The sequence below is a fragment of the Gadus macrocephalus genome, chromosome 15, assembly GCF_031168955.1.
Source record: "Gadus macrocephalus chromosome 15, ASM3116895v1".
NCBI lineage: Eukaryota > Metazoa > Chordata > Actinopteri > Gadiformes > Gadidae > Gadus > Gadus macrocephalus.
The window spans coordinates 11,989,165-12,009,416 of record NC_082396.1 but is presented as its reverse complement, the minus strand read 5'-3'; the positions used below and the strand labels follow the sequence as shown (position 1 = coordinate 12,009,416).

At 45.4% G+C, this 20,252-nt stretch overlaps 1 protein-coding gene across 1 annotated transcript; it reads right to left on the bottom strand.

Moving 5' to 3' along the window:
- Positions 1-568: 568 nt before the first annotated feature.
- hs3st1l1 (heparan sulfate (glucosamine) 3-O-sulfotransferase 1-like1) lies at positions 569-19,736 on the bottom strand. Its single transcript, XM_060073403.1, has 2 exons — positions 19,062-19,736; positions 569-2,149 (listed from the first exon to the last, which is right to left on the bottom strand). The coding sequence occupies exon 2, from the start codon at positions 1,940-1,942 to the stop codon at positions 1,016-1,018; it is 927 nt and encodes a 308-aa protein (XP_059929386.1). The 5' UTR covers positions 1,943-2,149; positions 19,062-19,736; the 3' UTR covers positions 569-1,015.
- Between the last annotated feature and the right edge of the window lie 516 nt (positions 19,737-20,252).

Here is a 20,252-nt window from a genome sequence, read left to right as displayed (position 1 = left end):
CTCCCTGTGGACTTGTAGCTTTGGCTGCTGTTTAAAGCCCGATCAATAGAGGAAACCAGAGCTGTGTCTCTCAGCCGTGTGTGGCGGACGAGGACGATGGGTTTCTGGGAAAATGCAAGAGGAAAAGGGTGGATATTTTTTGAAATGGAATAGGTTGATATAATTGTGTTTCCACACCGCAGACGTTTGGAGAATTCAAACAGTATTCGATGAAATTATTTAAGGCTACCTCAAAAAAGTGAGTAAATTGTTGAAAAGGCGATGAAATCCGGCTCTCAGGTTTTTACAGCTTGCCGACTATGGAGATTGGTCCGATTTACCTGCAGGCACTAGCTACCTTTCAATGTCCAAATCCATTAGTGATTCCTGTGCTGCTAAAGCATGGCTCCAAGGCAACCATTTCCTCACATTAATGTCCAACCATCCACCACACCACACCTCAATGGCTTATGCCTCCATCTACTTTGGCACGCCATGTAAAATAACAGAGAGGTTCATCGCTTTGGGCTACTGAGGCGTTTGCAGGGTGGGCTCAGAAACCAGAAGAAAGAAAAGCCAATGGAATATCTTGAAGCAAAACCGATTTATTATTAAGAACAAGAATATCAAATAAGAGAAGAAAGAAAATTGTCATTCTTTTTGAATTATTTTTTTACAAACTTCAAACCGCTGCGATGTGGTGACTAATACAGCACAGAGAGAAGGACTTGCCAAGCTTGGGGATTCATTTTACATTTTTTTATGTGACCTTGGCAGTACAGTATACAGTATTTGAAGAATTATTCCTAAGGCTTGAGATATCAGCCCGCTCTGTGGAAACCAGAGTTTACAATGGTAGTTATTACGAGGCTATTCGAATGGGTGTGGAAATGTCAGGTCGTAAAGTGCTTCTCCCTCTCCCTCACCCTCCCTCCCCCCTCAGTCTTCCTGCCTTCCATTCATTCTCAATGCCCTCATCACAGGCAAAGCAAAGAAAGGACCCTCTCCCTCTTTGAGTCTGCCTGCCCAGGTGCCCTCATTGCCAGTCAAACGTGCGCTTCACCAGCCGGTAGAAGCTATGGTTGTGCTCGCGCAGGTACGAGCGCAGCTTCTGCAGCACGGTGCTGTTCACAGCCGGGTGCGGCCGCCCTTTGGACTCGTGCAGGCAGCGCTCCCGCCCGTCGCTGCGAATGCAGTAGAAGCCCTTGGTCTGGTTGAAGTAGAAGTTAGAGGACACTATCCTGGGGGGCAGGTTGAGGAAGCGCTCCACCTTCTGCAGCTCGGGCAGCGGGTCGTGGATCAGCGTGTCCCCGTCCACGATGTGGATCTGCTCCAGTGGGAAGTGGCGCAGCCAGTTGCGCATGTGCACGTCGTAGAGGCTGCGGTGGATGGCCTTGTAGCGGGTGTTGAGGGCGCCGTTGCGCACCAGCAGGTTCTCGATGGCCTGCACGGGCTTGTGGCTCTCCAGCCGGTTGAAGTACACCTGGGTGTAGTCCGAGACCACCCGCTCCGCAGGGTCCCGAAGGATCAGCAGCAGCTTGATGGACGAGTTCATGGCGCGGATGCGCTCGGGCGCCAGGGGCGACGTGAAGTAGCCCGGCGTCTTCTCCACCGTGATCTGCCTGGGGTACGAGTAGGGCATCAGGTCGCGGTACCACTCGAAGCCCTTGGCGTAGTTCTCGTCCCAGTCGAAGAAGTGCACCTCGGTGGCCGCCACCGCCACCTCGGGGTGGATGTCCAGCATCTCCAGCAGGGCTCGGGTGCCGCCCTTGCGCACCCCGATGATGATGCTGTGCGGGGCTCGTTTGCTCGTGCCTGGGGGCGGGAGGTCCCCCGAGACGTTGGCGGATGTTCCCGCTTCGAGGTCCAGCGTGTGCAGGGTGACCGCTGCCTGGAGCAGCTCCGGTGGGGCAGCGTACGACTGGAGGACCAGGAAAAAGACGGACGCCAGGAAGCAGGCCATGGCGAGGGAGTTTCAGGAGGAGACGAGGCAATGCAACAGGAGGCGGGTCATGAAAAAGGAGAGGGTTCTGGTTTAGCTGAAGACCATCACGTCGGCCTTTCTGATGTCAACGGGGGCCGGAGCAGAGCGGGAAACGGCGATCTTCTTCTTCTTCTGCTGTTGAACTCGCTTGTGAAGAGACGAGACTGCGGCCAGGCCAGAGTACATCTGCAACAAAGGCAAAGGAAGAACATTTTTGTATATACTTTATGGAATAACTTGACAGAATAATAATTTCAATGATTCCTTTATGCCCCATTTGCTTTTCCTTCCATTGTTCCTCCTACCATTCATTGGACTTTTGAACCCACCTTACATTGTGATTTCTCGGGCTGGAACAGATTATTAAGCCAGACAGCTCATTACAATTTTGCTGCTGGAATGTTCAAGCGTGGCTCAAGGCCGGATCAGGAGGGCGGGGCGGTCCGTTTCCCGGTGTGGGTCAGAAGCCTTTGCCTAAGATCAATACACTCAACATCTGATCCGGGACAGCTCAAAGCCAGGGTGCAAGGAAAGGCAAAAGGACACATTTATAGCAGGAAATCAGAAGAGTTCCGACTTCTAGGTGACTTTGATTTCGTTCACGTAAAGAAGAGAAATCAATATAGAGGCAATGCAACTCAGCAGCTACAACATTAAGGGTTTGAGGTATTAGAAGGGCTTAGAAAGATGCCGAATATTTTGTCAGTCGAGAGAAATGCTGACATTCTTCAGTTCATTGTACTGACCCCAATATAAAAGTGTTCCATTTACACAACATTTTCGAAACTAAAACGTGCATCACAAGTGTGTGCGCACAAAAATGCACAACGACAAATGAAAAACAGCCCTTTAAATGTCATGGAATATGTTTAGAAAAAACAAATACTCAAGATGCTTTCATGAGGAAAACAAGGAGAGACAGCTGCAGTGTACACTTTTGGAGTCAAAACAGCTAGGAGAGGACTATGCAAACATCCAGCTTCAACAGCTGAAAGGTCACACTGGGCAAATCTAATCTCACTGTGAAGTTCCCTGCTTGAGGAAAGAGCGAGAGATAAAGACACAACACACAATTCCCCAGCATCTTGCAAACCCAACATATACACATGGGCATGGACGCAAATGCAGGCTTACATTGTTCTTTTGAATTGTCAGTCTAACAATGTCCAATATATCAAGAATAACAATTATGAAGTGTATAATAACTTTCTTTTTTTTGCAGTAGTATAAAGAAAGCTTTTTGAGGGTGAAGTGGAGGATGATCATGTTTATAATTCGGCACCAGGGTACACACACCTGCATTAATCATGTAGGAATTGCCTTTCATGGAAAGTTATCATTCTTCTATAAACTATATTACCTCTCATCAAGTTTAACGATGCAAACCGATATGCAATTGAGGGGGAAAACTAATTTTTCTCATACGCCTCGGCAAAGTAGAAACACATTTCATGTGCCTGCTATTCTCAAGATATTAAGAAATAATTTTCTACAGACAAAAATGTTTAAGTTAAGGATGATCTCCAAGATTGTTAATGGTTGAGGATGGTTAGGTTGAGGTATCCCATTTTAGTCGGTTAAATTCAGGTATATTAAATAAGAACTGGAATAGGTATTGGACTGACAGGTGTTTAGGTACAGGTTTTATTTGGTTAACGGCACCAATGATCTGGACAGACAACCCCTTTCAGCCTCCCTCATTAGTAATACGTCAACCGTCTGTAGCGCACATCGCCCAGGATACTGTAGATGGGCTGAGGCAGATTCTCACCAGGAGGGGATTCATACACAATGTCGTTCTCAGGACAACAACAACCACAACAACAACAAACGACCGCCACTGAGGGCAGCCTCGGCCGGATGACACAAGGCCCCGGCTCCACAAAGATAGCTGGGTCACGTAGCAAGAGTCGCAGTCTGAGAACCTGAAGGCAGGGGGAGGATGAATGGCCCGGCCCACTCAGGCCCCAGGGGGGCTGAGAAGGCAGGCGGTTATGCGGTGTGACAGGAGTGCTTGCCTGTCAGCGTTTCCCCGGCAGAGAGCTGCCAAGTCCAATGCTAGCAGCCAGGCAGCCAGACGAGCTTTCTGTCCCATCCAATTCCCCCTGCTGCACCACTCCGAGGCCGCACGGCCACCTGGAAGCAGCCCTTGTTCCGTGGCACCAACGGATCGCAACGCTCTGCTCAAATTTCAGCGTATCTATCCAGCATGCACACCCACTCACAGACACGCATCGAGCATCTCACTGGGAACCTTGGGTTTGCGCACCGGGGTTAGACCTGCGGTCCCGTGCTACAGGTCGTTCCCTCTCTTGTTTCAGCCCACCTTGTGGCCCTGCTTCACTGTCGGGGCCATAAAAGGCACAAAAAGCCCATCAAATATTCATACATACTAAAAAAAGAAAGGGCTTAGAAATGTTATATTGGTTAAGGGCTACAGGGCAAGGCCATCAGGCCCGCTAGCGTGCAGCCATCCCCTCTGCACTGTTTATTGTGTTTGTGCTTATTGTGTTCCAGCAGACAGAGCAGGAGGGCGCCACACATTGGGAGGCTCTGCAGGGGGGGCCAGCTTCCCTCAATAGGAATCCACCCAGCTACACCCCTAATACCCAGCAGCTAAAGATAGACTAAACGCTCATTTAAATTTAACAGCACCTCACCGCCACGCGCTAGCGTAACCACAGCAGACAGCAAGTACAGCAAGGACAGCTTTGTTTACAGAATGGGAGCACATTGGAAAGGTGATGATATAATACCGTTATTAGTGTAATTTAGCTTGCTTTAAACAAAGAAACGGTGGATGTGCATCTTAATCAGCTCTTCTTGTTGGTGCAGTAGGAAGTGTGGCTGGCCCTCTAGAGGCTTTATATTATGACAATGTTGAAACCCTACCTTGGTAACGTACTAATGGATGGGCTGATGGTAAACAGTCTCTCACTCACACACACACACACACACACACACACACACACACACACACACACACACACACACACACACACACACACACACACACACACACACACACACACACACACACACACACACACACACACACACACACACACACACACACACACACTTTGTTCAGCAAACTTTCATATCCCTTTCCCTTTATCTCCTCCCTACTACCACCCTCCCTCGCCCCCTTTCCTCCTCTTGCTTCATCACTGGTTCCGATCTCTTCATCGCTGCTGCTGCAGTGACTTGTAACAGAGCTCTTAAAGCAGTGCAGTAATTATTTCACATCTTCTGCAACGCTCTCTGACTCCGGTGTCGTGAGATGTCTTACTCAAGTGTCGCTGGATGGGTTTGGAATAAGGGATCTATTTTAGCTGCCATTAAGGGGAACTCTTTTGGCCAACACGCCGTCTTGTCTTATGACAAGGTACATGCTTCAGCCATTTTCCACTGGATCCAGCAGGGATCAATTATCTCGTTCCTTCCTACTCACAAGCCACTGTTCAGTTATTATGACTACATAACGAAGGGACCAGGCAAGGAAAAATGCTATATTAGAAGAATGCAAAGCTTTCAGAAAACAGACGGAGACACAAAACACTATTCAGACAATTTCCCCAGCCTTCGAAGAAAGGATCAGTGAAATGCAAAACATTTCTTTATCAGCAGATAACCGAAGGTCCAAACGGTTGACAATTGCATTCCTTTTTGTGTGAAAATGGTGAATTATGTTCCTTTTCATATAATCAGCACAACTACAGAGATAACAGGACAAGCACAATCATTTATACATCTATAATTTAGAGAGTAGTAATCTACACGACACCATATATAAAATATAATGCATCTCGGGTGAAGTCCTTTGTAATAAAGTTCATTACCCCCAAACTGTTATTTTTAAAAGTCTGTCTGGAGTTCTACAGTGGCAAAGATTTGTTGACACAATGGCCTTACAAATGACATTCATTCTCGCCTATGGGTCCCCCTAGTGGCAGCAACAGAACTGGATGTTTAGCAAGTGCAACACTTTTATGCGATGTGATGTTTAACATTCTACAATTAGGTTAATGGTGCCATTTTTTTGAGCTGAACGCCAAAGTGTAGTGTAATTGTTTGCTATCGTTGTTGTTTTGGTGTCTTGACACAGTGGTATTTGTAATCATTAGACGGCTCACCACACATTCCATCAAGGTAGAAATAGCGTATGCAAATCCATCTATTCCACAGTGGCAACTAATCATTAACCATTTTTTGACAGTTAATAGTAAATCGCATTGTGCAGAAGGAAACAGTGTCCGACATGATAGGAATCAGATATTTGGTGTCCAAGTAAAATGTGCTCTCCAAAAAAGTTAAGACATTCTGGATCCACTTCATTTTAGACTCGTAAACCCAGCCCCTTGTTGACCAATCAGAGCCGTAAATGTAAACAGCCCTCAGTGTACAGCCTTGCATATGTGGCCATTCAACAAAACAGTACCTGCCACTCAGGCCGGAGGACGTAGCTGGAAGCATGGAAGGATGGATTAAGAAATAACCGAGAGAGTGGATGTTGGGAGTGGGTACAACGCAATATTAGGCTATTTCTTGACACCTTAATCCACGCCCACATGTTGACTAAAGCATTCATTACCACAGCTAGGAGGAGGAGGAGCGTGGTAAAGGGTAAGAGGGGAGGCTGGTAATCGTCCATTTACCGGAACACTGAGACACGTCTGCCTTGTGGTCCAGACATTGATTGCAGTTTTTTCACATTAACATCCAACCAAGGGTAAAATGATTGGAATCCGGGACTCGTCTCGTAACACTTTATTGCAAAGACAAGCCTTTCCCAATTACAAATCCCTCGGCCCACTGCCATCTGTGGCAGCAGCACTGTGATGTGCAGCACCTGTGTGTGCGCTCGTGTGTGCGTCATCGGTCGACGCTCCGAGGTGAACCTCTTAGCGTCAACTGACATTGTTCCTACAGTTCCCAAAAGGCATTTGGGCGGATGAAACATCACCACCACACCACCCGTTGGATGGGGTGGAGGCTCAGGACACCACTTGGCGAGCTGCGCTGACTCACTGGCTGTGAAGGCCCAGTGGTCGGCGCTGCTGGGGGCCCAGTGCAGTGACCGAGAGAGGAAGGATTCCATCTGGAGGGTCCCAGAAGATCTCCATCCTGCCTGCCAATTCTGATTCAGCACCTCCTCTTTAGCCTGAGACATGCATGATGCCACACACACACACACACACACACACGCACACACTTCCATCAGCACACACAGACAATTCTCCAACTCAACATTCTCCAACTCAAGCTTTGTTCTTTCACAGAAAGATACGCACACACACACAGACAGACACACACACACACACACACACACACACACACACACACACACACACACAAAGACCTAACTGCTACTTTGATTCTCTATCCTCTATCTCCATATATAAAAAGGCATCAGACTTTGTATGCACTTTTTCGTAAAGCAATTAGCAGGCTTCTCATTAAAAAGTACACATGTTAATTCAGCCTTAATCAAAACAAATGCCTTTGTTCTTTTTTTACGTTTTTTTGTGTGTGGGGAGGGGGTCTTGTAGGCATCGTGAAATCTGAAAAACTCACATGAATTATATATTAATTACTTAATTAAATCAAAAGAAGCACATCGTGTAATGAACTGCAAGGATCATCTTAAACTTTGATGAGGCAAATCTGATGAATATTTTAATGAGGAAAACCAAATACAAGCCATTGGGGTGCCAACAAAGATCAGTGCGTTTTCATGGCCATGGATCATGTAGATGCTGACTACAGGGCAACGCACTAACATTTCAAATAAACATTGAACTATGTAGTCCAAATCTAAATGGGCCTTATGTAGCTGTAATTATTTGCAAACTTTGTAAAAGGCAAGTAGAAGAAGAATGGTCAACCATAAGGGACCACAAAACCAATAACAGCTAGACTGTGCTTTGACTTCAGTACATAAGAATTCCAATACTCAGATTCTTATGAAGAAAAGCTCAATTCTGTTTTGTACACTAACTCAAGAATCCCTCCAGCTGCTTTCTGCCAGTTATATACGACTTGGAAGCTCAGGCCACAGCTCTGCTAGGCATTTCTCCCCATGTCAAAATGTGCTCAGATCTGCAGAGCTAAAAAGCTCACAATGTGAACAATCTGCAATACGTTGTGCCGATTTGCCAAATTATCGTGATTCCCAACTCCAGACTTGGACCTCAGGAATAGAGTTAAAAAAAACAAAAACTACTCAACCAAAAGAAGAGTACCGGTAGTTATGGTCTGAAAGTGCCCGCAGAGTGTAAAGTGCCAACTAGAGCTCCAACTACCGTATGTATAGATATACTGAGGAGGGAGAGAGAGAGAGAGAGAGCTGGGGGGGGGGAGTATGCAGAGGCTTAGTAGTGCTGGCAGCAGCTGCACAGATGTAATGAAGGAAAATGTATAAAGGAAGCCAGACTGTATCCGAGATGCTCTCTGGCAGGAAACGAAGGAAAGGTGTAACCCAGATTGGGAGGATCAGCAGTGTTATCAGCCTACCTTCAAGGCACAGCGTGTATCCATATGCATACATATAGGTAGAGAGCTCCAGATAGAAACAGGACAAGTTTGGTTCACTGGATCTCCCTCTATCTCTACCTCTTTTTATATATATATATAAATGTTTATTTCAAAAGAGAGGAAGTTTGTGTTGATTCTTCAGGGAGTGGCGGACAATCAAAGCAGAACTTGAGTGGCCAGCAAAGACATTGCGGGGCTGGGATCATATCGACCCCCAGAGCTCTCTCCCTCTCTCACTGGATTCTGGCGCTCACCCCCGCCGCTATCATCCCCATCCTCACCCCCCCCCCCCCCCCCCCCACCCCCACCCTCCGCCCTTGAACCCAGGCGCCCGCTCACCATGTAAACACTGTGGCGGCTGGTTGTGTTAGCTCATCAGCATGAGTAATTTGAGTTGTTCCCTGACAAGCCGGCTATCGATCTGAAACCTAATCAGAGAGAGAATGGGCTTTTGTAGGCCGGGGAGATTACTCTGGTACAGTTGTTCAGAGGGGAATCAGCCATGAAATAATCTATGTAGACCTGCAGTGCTGTGTGGGAAACAAAACAGTTTTGTATTCTGAATGGAGAGATTATTGTGATGCTGTCATAGTTATTCAAGGTTTGTTTTACCTTTCATTATTTGTTGATTGTAAATATATACAGAACACCAGATTGGACCCTTTGGGCTATAATATCATGTACTTTATTTTAAACAAAAGTGGGCATGCAATAGAAATGCATTATGCTGAGAAAACCCCCCCGCAATAAATCAAGCCATATTTTGAAACCGATCCCCGATCCAGGCAGCTGGAGACACAGAACCCGTCATTAAGCCCCGCCGTGTTGTTTTCGGGTGCCTCAGCGCTTCGGGGCTCCAAAAAAAAGAAAAAAGTGGGCCACCTAAGATCAGGGCTTCCAGACGGCCTCCTTGTAATTCAGCCCTCCTCCCGGGAGCCAACCCTCGATGGAGGAGGAGGAGGAGGGAAGTGCTTATCTATAATAACAATCTCCAGCTCCATTCCGCTGATGCCTGGGAACCAGGGCGCCCATCCGAGCTGTTGATTCGGCCAGAGATGGGGAGAAAATGATGCGAGCACCAGGCGGCGTCCACCTGGCCCCGTGCGACAGCCCAGACTCCATCATTACACCGCTTCAGCCACTCGCCCGTTAGCCAGTGCTACGCTTCGCGGCCCCTGCTAACGTGGGGCCGGCCCAGGGGGCATGGGGGGCCAGGGGCACGGGGTCCCGCCCTCGCACTCTCTCCAGGTACCATGATGGTGGTGCTGGAGACGATGGAGAGAGCGGGGCTGTCGACCGGTACACCACCCCCCACTCCCGCTGTGTACAAAGTCCTTCACTGAGTCTTTCACCTGCGAATGCTCTGCCTTACAGCGGGCAGGGCAGCGCGATCGTTGAGACGGCCCCTGGGAAGCCTCCCAACAATTGCCCCAAATGGCATTTTTATATAATGTTGGCTAACCTCCTAAAGTGAATGGGAAAAATGGGGGGTTTTAAATACTTAAAGCATTAACCTGATGAAAACCAATACTGTTATTTTAGGGCTGATTACTAATGCAGTTGTTATTGTGAACTTTTTGATCACTGCTTTAGATGAATGGTCGACTGCTAATTGGCCATTTAAATGTGTAGCAGCCAAAACACATTTGCCCCTCTCGAACATCATGCGCCTATGTGTTTATTATATTGAGTTTAACTTCTACAAATAGTCCAACCTGTCTGACTGATGAATCGATAAGTTATCCATCTAACACCAGTGGATCAGAACAGCCAATGCAGTGCAACAACCTAGATAGGAATGCTCAGGTTGATTACAAGTTTGGAATAAGGCCCAATCCCTTTTCTACCCCTTACCCCTTCCCCTTCCCCTTACCCCTTCAGAACAAGGGGGAGGGGGAAGGGGAAGGGGTAAGGGGTAGAAATGGGATTGGGCCTAAAACTTGTGTTGAATGTGAGCAACCTAGTATACTTTATTTTATTGCGGAATAACTTTGGTTTTAGACCTGATGTAGGACAAGCACAATTCCATTAATGCAACTTGGCGCTGGTAAAACTATCGTTTGGAAGCAGTGAGGCATGGTTTTACATTATGAGGAGGCTGGAAGAGAGGAAGCTCTACTTCAAATACAGGTAAGGGGAGTTGTTAATGCAACGACACAATGTCGTAGAAAATAGCCTGAATGATGGCCTCACATAAATCGTATGATCTTTATGACTTTGTCTCCGGTAATCACAGACGATGTTATCACGATTACAATTCCACCAGTGAAAATTAGAGCTGACTGTTCTCGGTCTTTTCGTCGTTCTCTGAGGATAAACAAACCCACTGACATGACTCAGCAAAGTATGATGTCGTTTTACCATTCCCGAGCAACCCACGTCACACAGAATCTACATTTCATTATCCACCAATTAGCCTATACCCTATTGTACATGTCGTTGGGGTAGCAGACGCCGTGAAGTCTGATCCATTTTCAAACAGGCGTTTCTACCCTATCTAACAAAGTTACCCGTGGCAAGGGGCTTCTCACGATGCCACATCCGTCCAAGGCCCTCTTGTTCTACTGATGTCATGAATAAGTCATCAGTCTTCTCCTCTATCCCCCCTTGGCATATCGCCCCCCCTTCCCCCCCCTGCCCCATCTCTGTGGGCCACTACAACCAACTGAAGTGTTTATGGGAGATAAGAGACGAGAGGAGGTCGCCTCATGCAGCTCAATAACTCCTTTTATCACCCGGACGCTGTGCTGTGAGGGCCACTTAACGACAACACCGACCTAAGATGAATTCTTAATTAGCCAAGTTTGTGGACCCAACATGAGAGGCCTAATGGGGTGGCTAAAACACGGAGGGAAAAAAGGCGCCTGCTTTGGTGCGGCGTGTCATCTGGTCGGTGGAAGGCCACTGCGTTTCAAAGACACTGCCCCGCTTTTATTTATTTTTTTAAGCCGTATCAGACGAAAAACACCTTGAAAAAGCCTTTTGTTGTTAGAAAAATTTCAGTTTTTCTAGACGGGTCTGTTTGGAAATGAGTTCAGGTAATTGTTTATTTTGGTGGCAGGCTTATCTTCATTGAAGTTAAAAGACCCTACCTTGTAAATGGAATGACTTCCTATAACGTTCAAGTTGATTCCTGATGTTCTCTACGGTCCCCCAGGGACCATGGGGCTGCTACATCTGCCTAATAGATGGCACTCTGGAGGCTAATGTTGTCGCCTTTCTCATTTGTTCATCTGACAAGATGTTATTTGCATAACCTTTCATAATAGTAGTATTGTTGAACAATGCAAGGAATTGACAAGAGGCCAAACAAACGCACCACTAGATATGAAAACATGCTACTTGAACTGAGTAAATATGAGACTGAATAAATAACCTTTTAATTTTTTAAGGATTAAAATGATGTCTTAATTCTTTCCTTATTTAATGAAGTACAATGTTTTGAACAAAAATGAATGCGCTGGAAGATTGCGCAAGCTTTAATTAGCTTCTCAGGCATAAAGGTTTACCAGAGAAGACCAGACCAGATAATGACTTGAATTCTCTGTACATAGTTGCCTGCATAATAACCGTGAACAAAAGAAAAAAGAGAATTAATTATTCGATTTCCCGAACTGGGAAATTAGTGATTTCATCCTTGATTGCGTAATTCTGTAACTCCATAATGATCTCAACTCCATAGCAACAACAATGCCGGGGAATGTACATCAGAGAACCATTTGCTGGAATAGAAGCCATTGACAATGGTTATCCATTCTGAATGAATGCATTACACAGTGAGCCACATGCATGCACACAGGGACTCTCACTCCACACACAGATAATGAAGGAGTATACATCCTTTTATCAAGCTAAATCAAAACTAAATTAGAAGTGTGATGCCACTCTCCATCTGGTTCGATCTAGTCGTGCCGTAACAGCAGCACACATTAACCACTCCTCCCATCGTTTAGGTTGAGGGGATTGGTTGGGGCTTTGCCTGATTATATTCATCCAGAGCAGCCACCTAGTGGTATTTAAGAAAGATTAGCTTTAAATGAATGATTAACCTTTGTAATCCCGTGTGCAGTCGCAATGTCTCTCTCCCTCTCTCTATCTCTGTGTCTCTCTCGTCTTCACCTCGGCCATACAGAATAGAAGCTGCATTAAGGCACAGGGGGGTTTAGGAAGTAAATGAAGCAGCGTTATCTGACCAGTTCCCCACCAGATAATGAAGACCAATCCCCCTGACCACAGGGTCATCAAATATCCATTCCAAAGCTGACAATGTGTTTTCCACCATGCCTCTTTTAATAAATCCCTGATACACATTTGGAGCCGAACAAGCAATCATCGGTAGCGCTACATCGAGGAAAAGGGCACAATCTGCTTAAGAGGAATTAGCATGCTGCCATTGTTTAAATGGCCGTATTAGCGAGTCAGCGCACATTAAATGGGCAATTTCTCCACAGTCAACTCAGACTAAAGAGGCGAGGATTTTAATTTCCTGGGCGATGAGTTGTCGTCGTCCTCCCCCGTAACCTCGTTAGCGGAGGCTATGACAGCAGGCATATCGACTGTGATATCACAGACTTATAGACATGGTGGAGATATTGCTGCTTATACAGAAACATTGGTATCATCGCAAACCAGTGACCCCATCTACAGTTTGACAAGAAACAACTGTCATTGGGTGCCATTTGAACGCGTTCTTATATCTAGCCTGTATATCTTGCCTCTCTGCTGTTTAGTTCAATCCCATCAAAAATGGCCCCAAGGTTTAATCGCAAACAAATTGTTACTAATGACCTACTCTTGACCATGTCTAATTTAGAAATATTCTACAAACTAAAGTTAGTTTTTGAATGTACCAAGATCCACCACGGTGGTAACAAACCCTAAACTAATTTCTTAGTGTTCATATTCAAGCTGAAACAGGCGCTTCACTTAAACGTAGAAATTATTCTCTGTTAATTTTATTTCTAATTTTTCCAAAAGCACGTCAGAATCCATCCTGGTGGTCCTATCGGTTCCTGTGACCTCTATATCTGTGCAGCTCTTTGTGGCTTGGCTTACTTTTTCTGGAATAAGCCTAGTCTGGCTATTGCCAGACCAAGCTCAATCGTAGATTGCACGTTGGTCGGGGGAAGCTGTCATTTTCTTCATCATAAGAGGCGTGATCAACGGGCCTAGTTCAACTGACTCTGTATGCGATTGGTTGCTTGCCGTCGCTTCCCTGTCGTCATTGTGTTAAACCAGCCAATAGCGCGCCAAGGGGAAATGCCAGCTCGGTGATTGGCTCCCGCAAAAACGTATCGGAAAAATAAAGAAATGTATTGCTCTTCTCCAGACCCTTGTGCAGGGCGAACTCAAATCGCTGGCAGAATGGGCAGGACTACCCAGTCCAGAATAAGCCTACAATAGAGGCAACATACTGTATATCAGATTAGACCAACGAAACAATGAGTTGGAGTAAATCAAGTTGTGCTTGGGCGTCTCTTGTTCAGCACCATGGAGAGCACCCTGTGTCTGAGGAGGAAGACAACACTATGCAAATGAACAGAAAACAAGAAGAATCGAGCAGCATTTAACAAGATACTGTTTAGCACAATGTGTTGTGATGCGACAAGCAATCTGTGATAGAATCAGCTTTCTAACTTTGTGAACGATAGTGTGAATAAAAACAAAAAATTGATGCTCGCAGTGAGTTATGAATAAAAGAAGACTCAAGTCTCTCCTGTCACCATTGAGGTGATCGGCTCTCTTTAAGAACTTCCTACACTTAAAAAGCTTAACAAAAAAGATGAGATGGATTAGATATCCTTAGCGGCCCGTTTTTCTCAGAAAACAAACACAAGAAGGTTTTTCAGGTATTTCTCCAGCAAGAGGTCTGACCTTCCCACTGTAAAAAAACAAACAATTCAATGCCTTTTAAGATCAAATTTCCTATTTGGACAAGCCTAACATTGCTGCCTCTAGAACAAATGTCAAGCGCTGCTTGTGGGTGCCTTCTGAGAACCGACTAGTTGACATTTTGTTCTCCCACACATATGACCTACATCTGAGCGTAAACATGGACTAAAGATTAAATGAAATAACATACTTTTCAGAGAGATAAGAGCAATTATATTCTACTCGACTGTGAGCGACTCATCTGCATGGCAAACTAAAGCTCTCTTCTGATCACCTTGGAGGCCAAGCCAGACGTAGGCATTACCCCTCATTATATCTGTGCTTATCACAGACTCATTCATGCACAGGCCCCTTGATAGGAAACTTTTCATAGAAAGTCTCTTAATCAGTCAGCCTGGGGATCATAAGATCGACAAGGGACATATTTATAATGGACCATCAGAATATCGATATCTCTGCTCCTGGTTCACGTTTAGCATATCATTCAAGTGTGTGTGTGTCTGTGAGCGTGTGTGTCTGTGATATTTGTACACACACCCTTCCTTGCATGCACACACACACACACACAAATACACACACTCAAACTGCTAAAAGAGACTTGGCTGTATCTTCTTGAGCGCCGAACAATTCCCATTTCACAGGCCGGGGCAATGATCCCTCATAAGACCCTCCCTCCATTAGCATGACAAATGCGACACGGCACAGAGGTGAATTGACGGGAACATGCATCAAGACACTGAAGCCAATCATGAGGTCTCAGGCTGAAGCCTTGCTCCTCATCCGCACTAGGAAACAAAGCCACGCCGATGAATAAATAACTTGTCACCCATCAAGTGGAATGACAAATCTACTGCTCAGTGCGGCGGCTGCTCGGGGACATATTTGCGCTTTCCCGGGTGCCATGGCTCTCACTGGGGTTATTTTTCTACCCGCTTCAAATATATTGCCAGTATAACAGGAACAATTTAACAAAAGACTTTCACTTTTTTTATTTGTTTCCTTATGGGACTTATCAAAAATAATCTCTTTGAAATCGGTCTCCCTTTAAAAAGGGCCCCAACAGATATACGGCTGAGAGTGGCAGATCCACGGCAGCTCTTTACTTTCACACAGACTGCTGTTGTATGTCCTTGATGGAGCTCCAAGAGTGAGAGAGAGTGCGATGCACACAGATATACGGAAACACTGAATGAAAGAGGAGAGAGACAACACACAGGTCTAGAGAGCATATAGAGACCTGGGTGGTTGTTCTTTGTTCGCTTCCATTCACACACCATGCATAGCGGCATTGAGCACACTCATGAATTATGAACATGTGCACAAATATGCAAATCCCAGCATTAGCCTAGTTACGCCCCTGTACTGTAAGTTATAGTGACTTATCTATTATGTACGACCTCCGCACTCCTCCCATTCCCCAAATCGAATGCAAGAAGAGGCCCTAGGCAGCCGACTTCACAGACCTCCATTCGCGGCTCTCGCTTGTCATTAGAAATAACTGGAAGCAGGGGAGGTAATACCCCAAAAAACACTCCCGTTAGCCTGGCACCAAATCCCCGGGGTCTAGGAATAAGCTTGAATCTTCACGCTTCCACTGTTGACGTGAAATAACCATAACGAGGCCTAACTGCTGGAGGATACTGGGAATCTGTGGTGGGAAACGGAGGAAGGTGGTGAGAAGGAACAAGGATGAAATGGTTGTAATCCTTAAGCATACCAGTAGGGCAGCCAAAGGCTGACACACATGCACAGCATGCAAGGAGTGTGTGCGCGCACACGTACGAGAACTGATCAATCCTTTGTGGCTTCAGACAAACCCACACACATTTAATGAGGAGTCGCTTTAGTGTGAGTTTGATCATATTGAGCGGTCAATGTTCATATCGTCGGTATATTTGTCAACCCACCTACTCAACCTACAGAAGACACAGATACGCAGACTACTAGATCTTCAAGACTTCCTTCCTCTGACATGCGCCTACATTAATGAAATGCATAACGATCATTAGGTTGGATCAAAGGTGCCCCTTCAGGACATTGGGAACCGGAATGCTCTTGACACACAACGATAACTTACCGACTCCTCAGTAATGTCTCCCGTCACTATGGCAACAAGGCACACCTTCGCCGAGGCCCTCATCAACCAGTGGTTACGTAACGGCTTGATCGGCCAGATCCCCCACTTAAATATTAATTCATCGAGACATTACGTGCCGAGACTTGGATCTGGCTGACAACTGCTGAAGAAGCGGGCTCTTTTCACCTTCACAAGGAACACCACGCACTGCCTCCCTGTGCACAGTCACACACACTCAGCTCACACAAACAAGCTAAAAAACCCATCTCTGTTTTCAGACACTCGCCAACAGGAACAATCCATACTCCGTCACAAGTACTCCTTCTCTCTCACAACTACAATACTCTCTCTCTCTCTCTCTCTCTCTCTCTCTCTCTCTCTCTCTCTCTCTCTCTCTCTCTCTCTCTCTCTCTCTCTCTCTCTCTCTCTCTCTCTCTCTCTCTCTCTCTCTCTCTCTCTCTCTCTCTCTCTCTCTCTCTCTCTCTCTCTCTCTCTCTCTCTCTCTCTCTCTCTCTCTCTCTCTCTCTCTCTTCCATGAGACTCTGGATCCCCCAGCTAAATGTCCTCCTGCAGAACAACAAACAAATCCTCATCAAATATTAATTCCCATCTTTTGTTATTTTTCATTTGCACTGATTAGAAAAATCCCAGGAAATAAATAAGCGGCCTGTTTCTTTTATTAGCAATTACTCACATGGAACCAGCTAGATAGACACGGCTATAAAACACATTCAATTGACACAGGCAGAGCCTTCCTTCCCTGACTTTGCGTTACAACATCCCATCAACTTCAACAAGGGTCATATACGCACACTGATGTTATGATCCAATTGGTTTTCCCAATTATTAATGCATTATAATTGAGTACACTATGTACTTATCTATCTAGATAGACAGATACTTGGGTTTTAAAATAGGATAATGTGCCACCAGGATTTCAGAGGTCTTTGTATGGTTTATAATTAACCCAAATGAGAAAGCTGTATGCGTGTTAATTGTGGTGCTAAAGAAAACAAAAAGAAATTAAAAGATGGGATTCATTGATTAGATTAGAGAACATTCTGAAAGTGTGCTGTGATTGACTATTGTTTGATTAATGATATCTTCATGATACTCAATTAATTGGTTAATGGTCAGAGCCAAGAGACCATTTTCTAGTCGTTGTTGACATCGGCTATGGATACTGAATACGCCATATACAGGGCTGGAAAGTTGTATCTTATTTCCTGTTATTAATTATAAATCGACATTTTCAGAGATTCAATAAATCGCCCTGCCTAGAGATTATATGAGTACCTTTCTTCAACATAACAGCACTGTCTAATTATATACAAATCCTTTTGTCCACCTGCTTCCAATTCCACTGAGATGCATGAGCGGAGGACCACACTTCCTACTGAAAGTCATGTAGAAATCACAACTGCAAACAACATTCATGTAAAAAAACAGGCACCCAACAGACACGCAACAGAGCAAAAATGCTCTCCTCTCCTACCGGCTCCCTGGTCCCCAGCACTGAGTGCCCCCCTCCTGCCTAGGCTCCCAAACACATAAACACCAGCTTTACCTTTTATGGTTTTTCATATTTATAATAATTCAAATATTGATGTCATAACAACACCCGTCCTGAAGGGAGGGAGGGTTTTGCAAATTCAACACAACATTAGTGTAGTTGTTAAACAACAGGCAGCACGGCAGAAGGACATAGTTGATTCATGACTCGATTAGATGAATAAATAGTCCGTTTCGCCAATAGCCTCCTGTCAATTTTGTAGTGGTCATATCCTGAAAAAAATGCATACTATCATGTGTTTATATAAATAAATCACTTCTTCTGACCATATCAATATAGTTGTCTGAGGTAATTTTCTTTCAAACGTAGCCCAGATGGCTGGCTTTCACCTGCTTCAAATAATTAATCTCAACACAGAGATTGTCAAAGCCTAAACGCCCCATGCTTCCAACGACATGTGAATTATCACAACAGATTTTGATGCGTTGGCTTGCTCCGTGAGGTGTAAAGGTGGCCATTGGCATGCAGCTCCATGGAAACACTTAATACGGGAGCTTGAGAGGAGACCGCAGACGCCAGACTGACATTCAAATAGTTAGGCGACAGCGACCATGGCCACTTCCTAACTTTAGTGTCAGACTGTCGTCTGGTGAATCTTGCAGTAAGACATTACCTTCAAATTTAACTGCAAAAGTAACCTTCCTGGAAAAAAATAAGTGTCATCCAAAGTCGATATGTGAACGTGGTTTTAACTTTAAATGTCTCGGATAGATTCGTACAGCACGTCCGCAGTCACCAATGTCCAACTTGAAATAAAATCGATCCAGTGTCAGCAGGGAAGGTTTTAATGAACGCTCCTGCGCCGAGACTGAACCCTGCACAACACTGCTCTTATTTCATCTATAAATTGATTTTTCTAGTGAATAACAACAAATCATAAAATTAAATTAAAATGCCCGATTCCTCTCTTTAAAATCCGGCAGGTTATAACGCTACTTATGTCATACATTGCATCGTAGCCTTAAAGTAGTCTAGGTTCTACTTAAATCACCTCGACAAAATATGAGAAATGATTTTACCTCGCATTTGTTTGGTGACCGGATCCGCTTTCCAATGACCGGGGTTTTGTGATTTCAAGAGCCACTCTTTCCACTTTTGCGCGGAGGATCTTCTCGCTGTCTTCTTCTTGTGGAGACGCTCCCGACGGCCGATCTCATCACTGATTTATTGGAAAGAGGACACGAGGGGACGACGAGGAGTCCTTATTAATTTAAAGTGGTAAATTCGACTCCATCCTTCGCGCCCATGAGCTGCAGACCGCGCGCGCTGTGTCTGCACGCGGATACATGTGTAATGGGCTCGAGCTGCTCGCTTAGTGCGTAGCACACCAGTTCTCATTCCGGGGAGGAGTCGCTCCTGTCGTCAGATGGTCAGGTGCGACGAGCACCTAGGAAATACCGAGGAGCTTTGTTCACCAATTATTTGAGTTTATTCTGTAATTGTATGCGGTTTGGTTAAATCATCATTTGGAATCATTCGAAGCAATTCATCCAGTTAGTCCAGTCTTGCAATAGTTGTGAGCCAGACATTCACACATTTCTCACGTTCAACCCTTTGTAGCAATATCCTTTTCTTGCTAAAGTCTTCACTGATGCATGGTATATTTCTACAGTAGGCCGGGCCTATATGAAGAATGATGTATGAAGCACAAGCTTATTACAATACCAGCCATCTATAGGCTTGCAGCCTAGCCTACTGGCCAGTAGACATCTGCATTCACAGAGGATATGGGGACCCTTGCCCCCTTTCTCGACTGTATCTCCATTCAGCACACGCCTCCCCCATCCTGGCTTCAGTAGATGTGTGTCACTGCCTCTCTTAAGCCAGGAGGCTAAAATGGGAGACGAGGGGAAATAGAGGGAATGGTCCATGTATATTTTAACAGCAGAGGACAGGTAGAAAAGGAGAGCAAAAGGTGAGGAAAGAGATCCAGCTATAATTGAGCTTGAGAGAGCAAGGTGGAAGATCATAGCTTGGAAGGGTATGGAAGGAAAGAAGCGTGGTGGTAAGCCATCCTGAATGGCCATCATTTTGACAGTGTTAATATTGGACAGAACACACACCGCTGTACACTTAGATGGTGGGGCAGAGCACCATAGCATACTAGTGGAGTGGTCCATCAGGGAACGGGCTCCCTATTGGCTTGTGTCCATATCTGCCCTAAACGTTTTCTATAAAAGTACATCACTTTGCTATAAAATGTGCAAAAA

Excerpts from the sequence above, each read along its gene's own strand:
- hs3st1l1 (XM_060073403.1), bottom strand. The coding sequence starts at position 1,942 with ATGGCCTGCTTCCTGGCGTCCGTCTTTTTCCTGGTCCTCCAGTCGTAC.